At 42.8% G+C, this 17,994-nt stretch overlaps 1 protein-coding gene and 1 pseudogene across 2 annotated transcripts; one reads left to right on the forward strand and one right to left on the reverse strand.

Annotated features, from left to right (window-relative positions):
- Nucleotides 1-5,717: 5,717 nt before the first annotated feature.
- Nucleotides 5,718-7,705, forward strand: LOC110520944 (secreted frizzled-related protein 2 pseudogene; annotated as a pseudogene).
- Nucleotides 7,706-9,849: 2,144 nt separating this feature from the next.
- On the reverse strand, nucleotides 9,850-17,641 carry LOC110520945 (homeobox protein DBX2-like). 2 transcript variants are annotated; one of them, XM_036969335.2, is made up of 5 exons: nucleotides 17,437-17,641; nucleotides 16,989-17,338; nucleotides 13,779-13,868; nucleotides 11,037-11,221; nucleotides 9,850-10,436 (listed from the first exon to the last, which is right to left on the reverse strand). In XM_036969335.2, the coding sequence occupies exons 2-5, from the start codon at nucleotides 17,275-17,277 to the stop codon at nucleotides 10,152-10,154; spliced, it is 849 nt and encodes a 282-aa protein (XP_036825230.2). In that variant the 5' UTR covers nucleotides 17,278-17,338; nucleotides 17,437-17,641; the 3' UTR covers nucleotides 9,850-10,151. The 2 variants fall into 2 exon arrangements, with proteins under 2 accessions (XP_036825230.2, XP_036825229.2); XM_036969334.2 differs by having other exon boundaries at nucleotides 16,989-17,640.
- Between the last annotated feature and the right edge of the window lie 353 nt (nucleotides 17,642-17,994).

Below are 17,994 nucleotides of genomic sequence, written 5' to 3' on the forward strand. Positions count from 1 at the left end.
TTAATACATCTAAATAAATGACCTCTTGTTCCAGGTGAGGGAGAATGAGTCAGTGCAGTGTGACGACCTGCAAAGCATCCTGTGATTGCTGTCCAACCCCAAGCGCTTCAGCATGGCAGTCGTTCGGCCCAAAGCCCTGCTCATCATCATGGGGAACCCGCACCTCCATAGTCAAGTACCCATGCTTCAACCCTCTCCTCCAGTACTCTTTTGAGTGACCGCCAACCTCTATCAGGGCTGCACACAGGTGTGTTTAGAGTGTATTATGCACCACACACACACACACACACAATTTAATAAAACATGAGTCAAAGCAAGAAACTTTAATTAGTCAGTAATAAAACACACAAATCTCTTACTTTCTCCTCAGAGCTGCCAGTGAGAAAGAGGAGTGAGAGAGTTTGCTGTGCTCACTACTGCTCAGCTGTCCATCACTCCAGCACTATCTGTCCTATTATGTTCAAATATAGTTTTCTTCATTCATTTATCACATTATCATGACTTGGCCCTCTACATTTGTTAATCTACACAGTAAGCTGCGTATGTGTTAATCAATGAAATATGTATGGAGATGCCTTTGGAGAATGCACTCCAATTCCAAACTGCTGTAAGAGCAAACTTTAGATGCAGTTGTCATGCAGTCCACTGGTTGGCAGTAGTGCATATGATGATACAAACCTTTGGTGTTGATTTTTCTTCTTATTGGGTTATTGGACTTTGACACCAGTGTCTATTTCATATTGTGCTAGCTAGGTCAGTGTTGTATTGACAATGAGTCTATATCTAGCAACACTTCCAAAGGTGTGCTTTAGAAACATCCTGCTATAATAGAAGAGGACTGGTGCCAGTGACTACCTGTGAGAAACCTATCATGAGTAAGAGAGGTACTGGGACCGTACCATGGTACCTGAGTCCCACATCAAAGAGCTCCTCAGGTAAACGGGGTCTGAAGCTCCCTGACAGTGTGGCACATTCAAATAAAAGCTGTCTCCTCCCTACTCATTAGAGTCCTATTGTGATTCAGTCCTAGAACCACCCCCTCTCCTCTACTTTCTCGCTGGGCTCCACCAGGGCTGACTGCCACAGGAGAGTCAGCCTGTCAGTAGCACTCAGTTGTCACATCCAGTCTCCGGGTGGACCTATAGGCAGACACAGACAGACGCTGCCTGCCTGCCCCACCGAGGTGTTTAGACACACTGTCTCCTGCAGCCTAGCATATGCTGTTACTCGCATTGCTCAACAGTGTCTGAGACACTTAAAAATAATAGTCACTCAATAGAATGGTCCCCCTTCACTGCCAGCAGGCTAAATAACAACCAGGGGCCTAAGAGGCAGGGTTATAGTATGTGTTTTTGTTATAGTACCTGATTTGCTAGTTTTTACTTTTGTTTCCAATATAGTTTTAGTGTTTGGAACAGAAAGCATGCCTGGGAGGCTAGAAGACATTTGTGTTGTATGGTGTTTTTTGGGGATGTCACTTCTTACAACTGGGGGTGAAGTAATGGATAAAGTAATGAGTCAGATCAAAGGTTAGGTTTATATGATAAAGTATCTGTGACTTGGATTTAAAAGGAATAGTGCCGAGACTGGTGCAAAAAAAAATGGTAACTCTCTCTCTCCCATGTTTACACTAATGAGGAGTAGGGGTTTACACTAATGAGGAGTAGGGGTTTACACTAATGAGGAGTAGGGGTTTACACTAATGAGGAGTAGGGGTTTACACTAATGAGAAGTAGGGGTTTACACTAATGAGGAGTAGGGGTTTACACCAATGAGGAGTAGGGGTTTACACTAATGAGGAGTAGGAGTTTACACCAAAGAGGAGTAGGGGTTTACACTAATGGGGAGTAGGGTTTACACCAATGTGGAGAAGGGGTTTACACTAATGAGGAGTAGGGGTTTACACTAATGAGGAGTAGGGGTTTACACCAATGAGGAGTAGGGGTTTACACTAATGAGGAGTAGGGGTTTACACTAATGGGGAGTAGGGGTTTACACCAATGAGGAGTAGGGGTTTACACCAATGAGGAGTAGGGTTTACACCAATGAGGAGTAGGGGTTTACACCAATGAGGAGTAGGGGTTTACACTAATGAGGAGTAGGGGTTTACACCAATGAGGAGTAGGGTTTTACACTAATGAGGAGTAGGGGTTTACACTAATGAGGAGTAGGGGTTTACACCAATGAGGAGTAGGGGTTTACACCAATGAGGAGTATGGGTTTACACTAATGAGGAGTAGGGGTTTACATCAATGAGGAGTAGGGGTTTACACTCATGAGGAGTAGGGGTTTACACCAATGAGGAGTAGGGGTTTACACTAATGAGGAGTAGGGGTTTACACCAATGAGGAGTAGGGGTTTACACCAATGAGGAGTAGGGGTTTACACCAATGAAGAGTAGGGGTTTACACTAATGAGGAGTAGGGGTGTACACTAATGGTCAGTAGGGGTTTTCCCTAATGAGGAGTAGGGGTTTACACCAATGAGGAGTAGGGGTTTACACTAATGAGGAGTAGGGGTTTACACTAATGAGGAGTAGGGGTTTACACCAATGAGGAGTAGGGGTTTACACCAATGAGGAGTAGGGGTTTACACTAATGAGGAGTAGGGGTTTACACCAATGAGGAGTAGGGGTTTACACCAATGAGGAGTAGGGGTTTACACCAATGAGGAGTAGGAGTTTACACTAATGAGGAGTAGGGGTTTACATCAATGAGGAGTAGGGGTTTACACCAATGAGGAGTAGGGGTTTACACTAATGAGGAGTAGGGGTTTACACCAATGAGGAGTAGGGGTTTACACCAATGAGGAGTAGGGGTTTACACCAATGAGGAGTAGGGATTTACACCAATGAGGAGTAGGGGTTTACACCAATGAGGAGTAGGGGTTTACACCAATATGGGGTAGGGGTTTACACTAATGAGGAGTAGGGGTTTACACCAATGAGGAGTAGGGGTTTACACCAATGAGGCGTAGGGGTTTACACCAATCCAATGGTTTTTAACTTGTAAGAATTATCACGTTAGCTACTGATTTCTAAGGCTATTTGAAACCACCATCTCCTAACAACATTTACCTGCCAGCTTCAATAACTTGAAAACTTCACAAAAGCTTGAAACCCCCATTTCTGACCAAAGTTTAGGGGGAAAAAGTCAAACTTCTATTTTATTTTTGGTTTCAGCGATAATAGTTTTTGTGTAGTTTGATTTTTTCAAACTGGTTTGTTAATTATTTTATTTCGGTTGAATAGTTTTTTCATTATTATTTTTGTATTAGTTTTAGTTTACTATATTAACCTTGCTAAGAAGTTGTGTTGACTACATGCAGTTTCTCCCATGTTTTAGGCATTCTGTATGGAAGGGGCAACATGCTGACTGACTACTCTCAGGATAGCCAAGCTAACGTACCTACAAATGATCCACAGCTCCAAGTACTATTGTTTGACATTTCAATATAAAGAGTTTTTGGTTTGTCATTGTTTTTGCTTGCCAGGTGAGAGGTGTTGCCATATTCATAAATGACTTGCTGACATGGACATATAGGTTTAACAGTAGAGAAGTGGTTGGAAGTGTACAGAGCTCATTCCGCTAGTGCAGTCCGGAATCAATGACCAGTTTGTCTGAACGCCTTTTGTACAATAAAACCATACCGAATAAGATGACCATTAACATAAAGACTACTATGTTAACCAATGTGATCATCAGTGAACATATTTGTCTGTGTGGGAGTGTGCCTCTGTCACTCCTTACTGGTCTTTGATAGACAGGTGCCCAAAGGAACCGTAGTCCCCATTACCAACACAAACACACCGTCTACAGACAAGCAGGGGGGCCGTTAGAAAGAAAAACAGTCCCCTGCAGGGATAATGGCAGAGGCAGCTTGTTAAACGTATGACACTATTGTTCTGAAAAATTGGTCTGTGACTCTAATTGCCCAGTTAGGCCCCTCAGTAAGTCTCATCGTCTGAACCCAGGGCCCCGGCTCAGATCAGACTGGGGCTGGGCAGGCACCAAAGCATTACGGGATGGCCGCTTGGCTGAGGCCGATGGCGCTCTGACTGGAGAATGAAGGCTGTGGGAGAGATAGGGGCCAGCCAGACTGAGCCTATGTTCATAAATCAAATCAAATCAATTTGTATTGGTCACATACACGTGTTTAGCAGATGTTATTGTGGGTGTAGCGAAATTCTTGTGTTTCTGGCTCCAACAGTGCAGTATTATATAATAAGTAATATCTAACAATTTCACAACAATACACACAAGACACACAAATCTAAGTAAAGGAATTGAATTAAGAATATATAAATATATGGACAAGCAATGTCAGAGCGGCACAAACTAAGATACAGTAGAATAGAATAGAAAGAGTCTTAGAGAAGGGGTACTGCCCTAGGATCAGTTTTGCATTTAATATCGTAAGGAATGCGATCCTAGATCAGCACTCCTACTCTGAGACGCTTTATGAATATAGGCCCTGGGGCTTAGATTGATTTGCCTGGCACTTCTACAGTCTGAGCCTTGGTACTGTTCCTTGTGCATGTGGCAGCACTCAGACCAAGCCCTATTACTGACTCAAGCCCTCTGGGCGCAAACCCATCAGAGATACACATCTGAACGTGGTTTGAATTGAGTTACTTATCAACTGTGCTTTAATTTTGTGCTGCCATTAGAAGTTTGTGCGAGACGGAGGGAGTGAGAGAAGCGGCATGTCATTAGAAGCAGAGCCTGGACCACCAGTCTGCATCGCAGTGGGAGATCTCTTCTAGTTGTCTGATGAGAAGGGAGGATGAGAGGGTAGGAGCATCCTGTGGCTGTCTGCCACCCATATGACACAGTGTTCCTCCCAAACTGTAATGAAATAATTTTTCTGTAATAATCATCCTTCTCCAGGATTTCCTTGAATACTTTTTATACCCTAATGTTGTGGTTCCCAACTCCGGTCCTCAAGTAACCCCAACAAAACACATTTTTTTTGTAGCCCCGGACAAACATAGCTGAATCAACTAGGTGAGGGCCTGATGATTAACTCACAAGTTGAATCAGATGTGCTTGTCAGGGACTACAATACAAATGTGTACTGTTGGGGGTATATGAGGACAGGAGTTGAGAATTACTGCCCTAACGTGAGATATAAAGCAGAAAAGGTAAGAAATTGCGTAGTTACTTTTTGCACAAGCTTTTTAAAAGTAAAATAGTGAAGTTGGCTCTATGATTTGAAAGTGTCAATAATTGGCAAGAGAAATGGTATGTTTTGAATGTCATTGCAACATAAGGTACAAGATTTACACTCCCCTCCATATTTATTTGGAATGTGAAGCTAAAATTTGACAACATACAGCATTTTGAATTAGAGATTTTGAGATCTGAAATGTTTCATATGAGGCAACAGTACAGAATGTCACCTTTTATTTTACGGTATACTTTCATATATATATATATATAATTTACCTTTTAGAAATTAAATCCCTTCATGTATCTAGTATTTTTTTATGTGTATTTTGTTTTCCGTAAGTATTTGGATAAATTCACTTATACTGTATTAAAGTAGTCAAAAGTGTATTATTTGGTCCTATATTCCTAGCAAGCAATGACTACATCAAACTTGTGACTCTACAAACTTGTTGGATGCATTTGTAGTTTGTTTTGGTTGTTTTTCAGATTATGTTTTGTCCAATAGGAACTGAATGACATTAATGTAAACCTCTGGTGTAATTTTTTTGTCACTTCTCTTGTAAAATAAGAACAGCAGATGTTTCTGAACACTTCTACATGAATCAAATCAAATCACATTTTATTGGTCACATACACATATTTAGCAGATGTTAATGCAGGTGTAGCGAAATGCTTGTGTTCTTAGCACCAACAGTGCAATAGTATCTGACAATTAATGAATCCTGAATAATGATGAGTGAGAAAGTTACAGAGGAACAAAGATCATTAATCATCACTTCTATGTACGATTACAGAGCAACATTTACACATTTTAGCTTCACTGTCCAAATAAATATGGAGGGGAGTGTATGTCATCATATGATTGTCTGGGGGTTCCCGAATGGTGCAGCGGTCTAAGGCACTGCATCTCAGTGTAAGAGGCGTCACTACATACCCTGGTTTGATTCCAGGCTGTATCACAACCAGCCATGATTGGGAATCCAATAGGGTGGCACACAATTGTCCCAGTGTCGTCTGGGTTAGGGGTAAGCCGTCATTGTAAATAAGAATTTGTTCTTAACTGATTTGCCTGATTAAAAAGTATGTGTCTGTCTGCTGCAGTCAAGTTTGATCTGATTGCTACAGTAGGTAGACAGAGCTGTAGCTTGCTGTTGTTGTAGCATTTAGCATGTGCATCAGACTGTAATCTAGGGTCACATCAAAGCCCAGTGAGCCAGACAGAAACACGACTCCGCTAAAGGGAGTGTGATCAGAGCTGGGCTCTGGGATCAGGACCCTTCTTCTCAGGAAACCCTCAAATTAGCAAAGGAGGAGACATGAAAGAGACTCAATATTGAGGAGACTGCCTGTCTGTCTACACAGAAGAAATGAGCCTACACTGTTTCTCCTGAGTAAAATATGAATTATAAACATTCTTGATTTCACATGTCATATTTAAATGCCAGTCAATGATTCAGAACTTTGTCTCAAATATAAATGTGTGTTTCATGTACTTCTGTCTTTACAGCAGTGTTCTCAAAACAATGGCTCACAAGACAAAAATGATATATACATGAATACATAACTGCTCAGCAAAGTGTCTTATGTGAACCAATCAGCAGGAGGTATTTCTAATGTAAAAGTCAATAGATTTAATGGCGAAAATAAGCCCCGGAGACTGATAGTTTTGCATTGTAATGCCTTGGCTGTGATTGCTCTCATAATGCCCCCCGCCTCCATTCACTATTACCCCCTATGTCTGCAGTCATCACAAAACTAGCTGTTGTCTCCTCTCACACCTCGTCCCAGCCTCTTTGATAGGTAGTTGATAACAGTCTGATGGGGCTGGGCTGGTTGTATATATAGAGGGAGGCAACTGGCACAGAGAGACATTACCTTTTCTACAGCAAGCAACAGCAGCACCTGTCTTCTCCTTAATTGGATTTTCAGTCAGGACTTTGTTTCTCTTCACGATGGATCTCTTCTCCTTCACCCTGACTCTCCTGGTTCTCCTGGCCCCAGCCTGGGGCTTTGACCTGGGTCAGTCGACCCGCTGTGTGCCCATCCCCCACCAGATGAGTGTGTGCCAGGACGTGGGCTACTCGGAGATGAGGCTGCCTAACTTGCTGGGGCACAGCAGCCTAGAGGGCGAGGTGGTTCCCCGCTCGGAGGACTGGAGACCCCTGCTGCAGACCGGTTGCCATCCCCAGGCCCAGGCCTTCCTCTGCTCCCTCATCGCGCCCGTCTGCCTTGACGCGTAAGTCTGTAGCTTTTGTTTGCCTTTTACCTATACATGTCCTCTTCTATCTTTCTATGTCCTTCCTGTGTGTGTGTGTGTGTCTTTCTCTCTCCATACTAGGCTGCTCTCTTCCTTCTCTGTCAACTTGGCTGTTCTCTCTTGTCTATTTCCCTATTACCTTCCCCTTGAGAACATCCCACTGCCAACTCCTTCTCAAGAGGGAACTATCCACTCCTCCATCACTTATATTTCACCCTCAGTGTGTTTACAATGGAACATGACCCCGTGTCTGTCTCTCCATCTCCAGTTTTATCCAGCCGTGCCGTAGCCTGTGTGTGGCCGTCAGGGACAGCTGTGCCCCAGTACTGGCCTGTCAGGGCCAAGTCTGGCCAGAGGCGCTAGACTGTGACCGCTTCCCTACCCAGGAAGACATGTGCCTGACCCCCCACCCCAAACACAGCAACAGCCACCTCGCCAAAGCATTGCCTAAGCCGGCATGCCAAGCATGTCCTTCCGTGGAGGAGCACCCTTCACTGAAGACAGTTCTGGATGCTCTGTGCCAAGATGACTTTGGTAAGAATGTGCAATAATGTACTGTATATGTGTATGTTTGCACTGATTAGTATGTTATGCAAGTTTATTAGTGTGTATATTTGTACCATACATATGTGTGTAGTTCTGTCTCAGCTAGCATACTCACCTTCTGTCCACTCTCTCCTCCCTCAGCTGTAACAGCCAAGCTGTCTCGCCGGCGCCTGCCCTCAGGGGAGCCAGAGTTTGAGGTGGAGGGCCGGGTAGAGTTTATCCGCCAGGGCCCCCTGCTTCCCTACGACACCCAGCACCTCCTCCAGCAGTGGCTGCTCATCAACCTGCCCTGTGCCAACATACTGGTCCGGCCCGGCCGTGTCCAGCTCTACTTGCTGACTGGCGCTGTGCAGTCCGATGGCACCCTGGCCCTCACCCGCCTCTTCCCCTGGCACAGGAAGAACAACAGCATCACAGTGGCTGCGCGCAAGTGGAAACACCACAGGTGTTGAGTGACTGGATGATAGGAGTGATATAATGAAAAATATGATCTCTGTTAAATCTGTGTTGCTTAGAATGGCGTCCTGAGTGGAAGGTCGGTTGAGTATTTGATGTTTTCTGAAGTTACTGACTTGATGTCAGAGGTGTTAGAGCTGGACTCTCTCATTGGCCCTCTGTTGCCCTCTGCTCCTTCACAGTAGCTCAGCTACAGCACACAGTAATAGAATGCACTCTAAAAACTATACATAGTAATAGCTAAATGTAAATTATTTCTAAAGAGTATTATTTTCTATTTAGATAATGCCGTATTTATGTGTTTTGTATGTTGGATTTTTCTGTTAAGTGAGTGAAAATAACACGATAATAAAATGTAAATATGTAATCTATTTCTATTGAATTAGTGTTGGTTATTCTATATGATTCATACAGCATGTAAGATAGCCAGAACCTTACAGCCAAGTTTTTTATTTGACCTTTATTTAACTAGGCAAGTCAGTTAAGAACAAATTCTTATTTTCAATGACGGCCTAGGAACAGTGGGTTAACTGCCTTGTTCAGGGGCAGAACGACAGATTTTTGTACCTTGTCAGCTCGGGGGTCTGAACTTGCAACCTTCCAGTTACTACTAGTCCAACGCTCTAACCACTAGGCTACCCTGCCGCCCCAAGTAGGTGAATGAAGAATGGTGCAGGAGTGCAGGATGTCCAGATAGTGAATGGATGAGGAAAAGACAAAGTCCAAAAATAAAATTGTCTTACTAACAACACAGTTCCAGCATAACATCTGGCATTCACCATGGTTGTACAATGTTACATTTAATTGGCATTTCATATTTGTAATATCTGTCATTTATTTGATATTGTCTCTGAGGTCCTTGGTAGCAAGCACTATCTTTATTGATGTACTGTATTTTTGTGTGAATATTAAAGGCCCAGTGCTTCCCAAAACGTGTGTTTTATATATATTTCCACACTGAGGTTCGAATAATACTGTGGAAATGATAATGTCATTTAAGTGTAAGAGCTGGTTGAAAAGACCTCTTTGGTTGGATGGAGTTTTGGCCTGCCTGGTGACATCATCATAAGTTAATAGACCAATAACAAAAAGAGTTTCAAACCTCTCTGCCAATAACAGCTAGTTTTCAGGTTACATATCCCTCCCATTAGGCTCATCCAATTAGACCCCTCAGACCACTCCCAGACAGTCCTAGTAATATTCTAGCTTGAGAAGTTGTTCTTTGCTTAGAAGCTATTTTTATTTATTTTTAACAATTTTAATTAATAACAGTAAGGTACATAATTGTTACACAGAAATAATTTTATGTTGAGATAAAAATGCCTGCATTGGGCCTTTAAATACTGTAACTTATTACTGTTGTCTTGTATTACTATTGCTTGCTCAACATCTTGAATATTAACACGGAATGAAGAAATCAGCATTTAATGAATCATTTTATTTACAGAAATTGTTTCAGTTAAAAGAGTAAAATAAATATTCTGAATACAGTCTTACATGTTAAAGCATTTGTACATGGTTGTGTGTAGCTGACTAACCTTCAGTTTGTGTTTATATACAGTGTATGATATAATAAAGTTTCCAAAACACTTGCAGTCAGTCTAGAAAATGTAACTACACAATAGCAATCCACACAATATTAAAATGACAAGATCTTCTTGTTATGAAGTGTTAGTCGTTTTATCCAATGCTCAACGCCCATCTTTCAGTCTTTAATCCTCTCAGGGGTCAGAGGTCATAGTGTATCTGTGCGGACTCAGTGGCTGTTTCAAAGTCGCAGGTTCCTTGCATGACTCTTTCTCTGTGATAACACCTGTGTCCGAGTCCTGCTGCTGTGACGGTGAACTGTCTGATGGCGTGCATGTGCTCTCTGGTGCCCTCTTGCGTTCCTCTTCCTGGTTGCAGCCCCGGGACATGAGCTCCTCCATGGGGGAGCGGTAGCTGTGGCCCTCCTTCTCCTTGCAGTTCCTCCACTTCATTCTCCGGTTCTGAAACCAGATCTTCACCTACAGTAGACACACAGGTCAGTGAGAGGTTCATTTTGGGGTGCCAGTTGTTTTGTTTAGTCAAATCTAAGTCTATGATACAGCAGGGAGCATTATCTCTATTTATTCAGTCTGTTTGAAGTGCCACAATTATACTTTTCTAAGTAGTGTCACAATTATACTTTCCTAATTAGACAATCACTTAGAGTATATGCAATTTTAGTCTACTTCTCTGCTTTTCAAATCTAAAATAAGAACAGAAATATCTTCTTCCAATCAAACATTACCGCTGTTTTAGTAGCCACCTCAACTACAACTGAAATGTTGACCACTTTCCCCCTACTTTAGACAAAAGCTTAGAGGGTATGACATCTTGGTCTACTTCTTACAATTATCACAGTAGTGATAGCAGTATTGTAATAACATTTTAAGATGAGGGACACTTACAATAGAAGTGACTCTAGATATTTACTAAATCTAGGCTGGAGCACTCATACCCAGTAAGATGTATTTGCATTCAATGAAGAGATGATATGAGAAAAAAGCACGATGTAGCATAGGATATAAAATGGGGTTGTAATGGTGACCTCCGACCTAGACCTACAGTATATGGTATCCTACCTGGGATTCCTTCAGGCTGAGATCTGCTGCCAGTTTGTTTCTGTCTGTCTTGCTGATGTATTTCTGTCTTTTGAACATTTTCTCCAGCTCCTTCCTCTGCTCATCCGAGAACACCGCCCTCCTCAGGATTCCTCGCCGGGATTTGGGGCTCGTATCCGGGGACCACATCGGAATATAGGCTCCCTCTGGAAGGTCAGAGGTCAGAATCATTCATATTAATGTTTGTATTCCAGCTAAAAAATAACCTGACTTGAGGAAAGGCAAATGTCATTTTTTGCATTGGGTTATTATGGATGAGTACATTTATTTTCATTGACATATGTTCTCTGTTGCATGAATGCAATGGAACATTGGCCTACTAGATACAAGTACCAATATTTTAATATGGAAATGGATGTAATGTGAACGAAGTCAATAACAAGAAATCATTTTAATACACAAGATAAATGTATTACTGTATATTCCCACATCAAGTGGACTCAAATAGAAAATCATCCTTATTAATGAATGGAAATGTTGGTATTCAAATGCATTATTGCTCTGGCTATCATATCCAGTCCAGTCCAAAGCACTGAATACATACTTATACTGATTATATACTTAACAAAAATATAAATGCAATATGCAACATTTTTCTAAGACTTTACTGAGTTACAGTTCATATCAGTTAATCAGTTCATTTAAAAAAAAATATTTGGCCTTAATCTATGGCTTTCACATGACTGGGAATACAGATATTCATTTGTTGATAACAGTTACCTTAAAAAAAATGGGCCTCACAATGAGCCTCAGAATGTCGTCACAATATTTTTGTGCATTCAAATTGCCATCAATAAAATGCAATTGTGTTTGTTGTCAGTAGCTTATACCTGCCCATACCATAACCCCACCGCCCCCATGGGGCACTCTGTTCACAACAATGACGTCAGCAAACTGCTCGCCCACCCGACTCCATACACGTGGTCTGCGGTTGTGATGGACGTACAGGCCAAATTCTCAAAAATGACATTGTAGACAGCTTATGGTAGAGAAATGAACATTCAATCTTCTGGCAACAGCTCTGTGGACATTGCTGCAGTCAGCATGTCAATTGCACACTCGCTCAAACAACATGGGACCAACACATTTTGGTCAGTGTAAAAGGCAGACTCACGCATCTACTAACTGGCTCACTTCGTCACTCACTATCTACATGGATTGTGTCCATTTTCCGTCAATCTTATACACACTTACTCTCCACTATTTAGTTTGCATCAATCTGTCTAATTTAACAAAATGGGGGTGACTAAAGAGAGAATGGAGACCCATTTTCACAGAGGAGAAAGAGATTGGGTGAAGAGCAATCCCACACTGCCTGACTCACGCACAACAAGAGTCAAGTGGAACATTTGACCAAATCCCATTCAGCAATGCCTTTTTAATCTGTATGACAAATCTGCACACAGACCACCTCTGGGGTGCGAGTAACCGGTTAGATGCGCTCCTCAGGCCTCAATGGCTACCACTTAAATGGAGTTTTAACAGGTCACTCCCAAGGGCTTCATGGTCTGAGCGCACAACCCTGAGGGTCCTGCCACAAAGGCTGTTCATTGAAAGGACACTACTTCCTCAATAAATATTTTATCTTGCAGGTATGGGCCCGGTTCTATGGGAAGATGAGCTCGAATAAGTCTATACACTTTCATTGAGTGTTTTATGTTCAGGTCAGGGGACTTTAAATGGACAGGAATGAGAGTGAGTTGACAGGAGAAAGGAGGGAGTTGAGGAGCTGGTTTCTGTGGCCACACAAAGAGGTAGTGGGCAGCCCCCTTTCTGCAGAGGAATAGCTGTTTTCTGTGTTTTTGTGCTTTGCAGAGTTTATTACTGCAGTGAAAAATTGCAGCGGGTTCGCTTGTGGATGGGGGAGTGAAAGTGCTGATTGGTCACGGCATTGTCCTGTTGCTGGGCACTGTGGGAAAGTGTCAGCCCACTAAGAAGGCTCGGGGGGGGGGGGGGGACCAGGGGGTCTACTAAGGGATTATATTTGCTGCCTCACTTGTCAGGAGTCAAAGGACCTAGCAACTAGCATCACAACCCTGACAGAAGTTAGTAGAAATCAATGCTGCCCTCGTCATGAGACTTTCACTATGAAAGGTTAATACAGACTTCAAAATAAATCCAATTACATAACACAATTCAAATCCATATAGATTATGGTTCCATGGAAATATTTTCCATGAAACCTACACTAAATCATTTTAGGAGCCTCATTATATAAATAAATCCCCTCCTTTGGCAAGTCGGAACATTAGCAGTTTGGTCACACTGATTCAATTATCACAGTTGGACCAACTATCAGCCAAACTGTCCTATGTGCTGAGACTCAGCTCACAGAGATGCAATACGACTGTCACGCAGAGACCAATAACAGTTACATGGCATACCTCTTATTAATACAGTCCTAATCTGACAGAGACAAGGCGCTCTGCACACTTGAGTGGGCCTGTGTGCGTATCTATATGACTCCAAATGGGGGCCTTAATGGCCATAAAAGCACCCCCCCCCCCCCCCCCCACCCCGCTCCACAACCTCCCACCCACCCCTACATGATCTAAATAGCCATGAATGGTCATGAATAGCAGTGCAGAGAGTTGAGTGGAGAATTGCATTGCATCAGTAATTAGCTGTAGAGAATATGGGAGACCCTGCTGTTAATGCTTAGAGAGGAGCTGAGGCATCGCTGATGAAGTATTAAACACTCACCGGAGAAGACAAGTGGAGGGCTGGACCCACCACAGCACACTGCTGCCAGCACATACTGAGAGCGCCGTAGAAACACACTGCTCAACAGGCCTGCAGAGAGAAGAGAGAGAGGGAGAAGGGGAAGGAGGAATAGAGAGAGGGAGAAGGGGAAGGAGGAAGAGAGAGAGGGAGAAGGGGAAGGAGGAATAGAGAGAGGGAGAAGGGGAAGGAGGAATAGAGAGAGGGAGAAGGGGAAGGAGGAATAGAGAGAGGGAGAAGGGGAAGGAGGAATAGAGAGAGGGAGAAGGGGAAGGATGAATAGAGAGAGGGAGAAGGGGAAGGAGGAAGAGAGAGAGGGAGAAGGGGAAGGAGGAATAGAGAGAGGGAGAAGGGGAAGGAGGAATAGAGAGAGGGAGAAGGGGAAGGAGGAATAGAGAGAGGGAGAAGGGGAAGGAGGAATAGAGAGAGGGAGAAGGGGAAGGAGGAATAGAGAGAGGGAGAAGGGGAAGGAGGAATAGAGAGAGGGAGAAGGGGAAGGAGGAATAGAGAGAGGGAGAAGGGGAAGGAGGAATAGAGAGAGGGAGAAGGGGAAGGAGGAATAGAGAGAGGGAGAAGGGGAAGGAGGAATAGAGAGAGGGAGAAGGGGAAGGAGGAATAGAGAGAGGGAGAAGGGGAAGGAGGAATAGAGAGAGGGAGAAGGGGAAGGAGGAATAGAGAGAGGGAGAAGGGGAAGGAGGAAGAGAGAGAGGGAGAAGGGGAAGGAGGAATAGAGAGAGGGAGAAGGGGAAGGAGGAATAGAGAGAGGGAGAAGGGGAAGGAGGAATAGAGAGAGGGAGAAGGGGAAGGAGGAATAGAGAGAGGGAGAAGGGGAAGGAGGAATAGAGAGAGGGAGAAGGGGAAGGAGGAATAGAGAGAGGGAGAAGGGGAAGGAGGAATAGAGAGAGGGGGAGAGAGAAAGAAGGGGTAAAGGGAGAGAGAATATGGAGAGAGGGGGTAAGTTAAAGTAAAAAATAGCATGAGCAGAGAGACATATAAGGTGTAATTTCAGAGGAAACACAGAATCTCTTTTAGTGGGTTTTATTACACCCCCAGCCCCGCACACTTAATTATACTGGATTTTATATACTGGAGTTTCCTGGTAGTGTTCCATTATTCTTTACAGTAGCTGAAAGGGAATAGGAGAGATACTTAATGGTGCAGTTACGAGTGCCTCTCTCACTTTATAACTACTGGTGGATGTTACCCACTTTATATGTAAACTGAGTGTACAAAACATTAGGAACACCTGCTCTTTCCATGACGTAGTCTAACCAAGTAAATCCAGGTGAAAGCCATGATCCCTTAAATCCACTTTAGTCAGAGTAGATGAAGGGGAGGAGACAGGTCAAATAAGTATTTTTAAGCCTTGAGACAACTGAGACATGGATTGTGTATGTGTGCCATTCAGAGCGTGAATGGGCAAGACAAAAGATTTAAGTGCCTTTGAACAGGGTATGGTAGTAGGTGCCAGGTGCACGCACTGGTTTGAGCGAGACAAGAACTGCAACGCTGCTGGGTTTTTCACGCAGCAGTTTCCCGTGTGTATCAAGAACGGTACACCACTCAAAGGACATCCAGACAACTTGACACGATAGTGGGAAGCATTGTATTCAACCTCATAAAGTCTGTGCCCCAACGAATTGAGGCTGTTCTGAGGGCAAAAGGGCTGCAACTCAATATTAGGAAAGTGTTCCTAATGTTTTGTACACTCAGTGTATATACTGTATTCTAGTCAAGGCCTATCCTATAAAACCTCTGCTGTACACACCGTTTCTATTCATATACTGGCCATTATGTCCATACACACCATCATATTTATTACATTTTTCTTTCTTGGATTTGTGTGTATTGTTTTGTATTGTCAGGTATTAATGCACTGCTGCAGGAACACAAGCATTTCGCAGGCACCCGCGATAACATCTGCTAAATATGTGTATGCGACCAATACAATTTGATTTGATTTGAGATGGAAGCTGGTATGAGATACATTTACGACATGTGGTATGTAAGCATGTACATTTCTCTCTATTGCATGTTTTGGGTAGTCAAATGGTTAACATTAGAGGAGCAACTAAAAAGTTTTAAAAAATGACTCTGACTTTCATTATTGTCATGTGTATAATAACTACTACGTGTTATCTTTTAGAATGGGTCTTATTTGTAGTAAATATCCATTATAACCTGCAGGTGAAGACGAAGTTTCTAATGTTTTAGAATTGTATTTACTTTATTATTGAAAGTAAAACACATAAAGAAAATGTCAGTCACACTTTATTTTCTGGATAGTCCATCTGCAGATGCTCTACAGACGGTCATACTATCAACAAAATGATCTGTTGATCAACAACTGCTGGCTAAGTTTATGGTTAGGGTTAGGGCTAAGGTAAGGGTTAAGTTTATGGTTAGGGTTAGGTTTAGAACAAAGATTAAGGTTAGGGTTAGGGCTAGGGTAAGGGTTACGTTTATGGTTAGGGTTAGGTTTAGAACAAAGATTAAGGTTAGGGTTAGGGCTAAGGTAAGGGTTAAGTTTATGGTTAGGTTTAGGTTTAGAACAAAGATTAAGGTTAGGGTTAGGGCTAAGGTAAGGGTTAAGTTTATGGTTAGGGTTAGGTTTAGAACAAAGATTAAGGTTAGCGTTAGGGCTAAGGTAAGGGTTAAATTTAGGGTTAGGGTTATGGTTAGGGTAAGGGTTAGGGTTAGGGTAAGGGTTAAGTTTAGGGTTAGAATAAGGATTAGGGCTAGGGTTAGTAGATAGTTAGTTGAAATATTGCTAATTACCTAAATGGCAGTATAGCAAATGGAATTTGTATCTGATATAATTTTCTGATATTTTTAACTGAAGGCATGGAAGAATAAGTTGATAGGATGAAGAGGTTACACTTCCTTACAGTGTCTTTTTAATGAGAAATCTATATAAATAGGATTTGTTCTGAACAATAAGTATTTTCTGAAAATGTGCTTTACTTCGACTGATTCTAAATGTTTCAAATCATGTTGCATGCATTTTGACACGAGGGAGAGTCGAAACAACTGGTTTTGTCAATTCTAAGGCACATACATTTTTTATAAATATATATATAAAATCAAATCACATTTCCCCCATGTATAGTTTCAAGGGCCTACACATTAGATCTCACAATCACCAATATAATATAATAATATCATAATGTGGTGTATTATATACCATTGTACCTGAGTGTGGATGAGGAGGAAGCCCTCTGTCTTTGACTCGTTCACAGTTTTTACTCTGGCCCTCATAGACAACATGCTGAGGGCCCCAGGTGCTCCAGTAGGGGCCGGTCAAGGGCTCCTTGAAGAGCCCACTTGTTGGTCCACCTGAGGTGGGCGAGGAAGAGGATGAGGAAAAGGATGGCCCTGCCGAGCGCAGCAGGTTGTTTATGAGGAAGCTCTTCCCAGAGATGCCAAAGCCTGGATGAGTAGGTGATCCTGCCGCCATATTCTCCTTCTGACCACCGATCATCCTGTTCACTGTGACCCTAAGGAACGCTCCCTCACCCGATTAAGGAAACCCCCGCACCTCTCTGATTCAGAGGGGTTGGGTTAAATGCGGAATACACATTTCAGTTGAATGCATTCAGTTGTACAACTGACTAGGTATCCCCCTTTCCCTTTCACTCACCTCACAGTACAGCCCATTAGTCTCAGCAGCCACAGAGCCAAGTTACAGAAGAGACTCAAATTTGAGATATAATCCCTTCAAGTCTCCCCAGACCGGGGCCAACTTAAGTGAAGTCCCAGGAAAAGAAAAGCTCTCTCTCTCTTCTTCTCTTCTCTCTTTCTCTTCTCCTCCAGGGTCTGCACTTTGCTCCAGGGCTACCGTGTGATTGGCTAAGAGGTTCTAATGTGATTCTCAATTCAGATAAGACTGGGTGCTTTCTGGAGTGGCAGAAGGTGGGCCCGTCTCCATTCATTATGTCAACTTGCCTATTAAATGATAGACACCAGATAAAATGGACTGCTGGCCAAAGTTTAACGTGCACCAAGCATATTTCTCAGTCCTGCAGTAAATAGTTTTCTCTTTTCTGCAGCTACCTTAGAGCAGCCATTGTGTCCCATAGAAAGGCATGGAAATGAAACAGTTTGCAGCTCATTTGTGCGCACAATGCATAATAATATTACTTGGTTTGGTTTGATCTAGGTCACTGTTTACGTATGAATTTTGATGCAAAATAACATA

Source organism: Oncorhynchus mykiss, chromosome 4, assembly GCF_057628025.1.
Source record: "Oncorhynchus mykiss isolate SJ-2025 chromosome 4, ASM5762802v1, whole genome shotgun sequence".
Classification (NCBI taxonomy): Eukaryota; Metazoa; Chordata; class Actinopteri; order Salmoniformes; family Salmonidae; genus Oncorhynchus; species Oncorhynchus mykiss.

Excerpts from the sequence above, each read along its gene's own strand:
- LOC110520945 (XM_036969335.2), bottom strand. The coding sequence starts at position 17,277 with ATGATCGGTGGTCAGAAGGAGAATATGGCGGCAGGATCACCTACTCAT. Across the intron at positions 11,222-13,778 it reads CCCTCCACTTGTCTTCTCCG|AGGGAGCCTATATTCCGATG; the intron begins GTGAGTGTTTAA and ends CTGACCTTCCAG. Across the intron at positions 10,437-11,036 it reads TCAGCCTGAAGGAATCCCAG|GTGAAGATCTGGTTTCAGAA; the intron begins GTAGGATACCAT and ends TGTCTACTGTAG.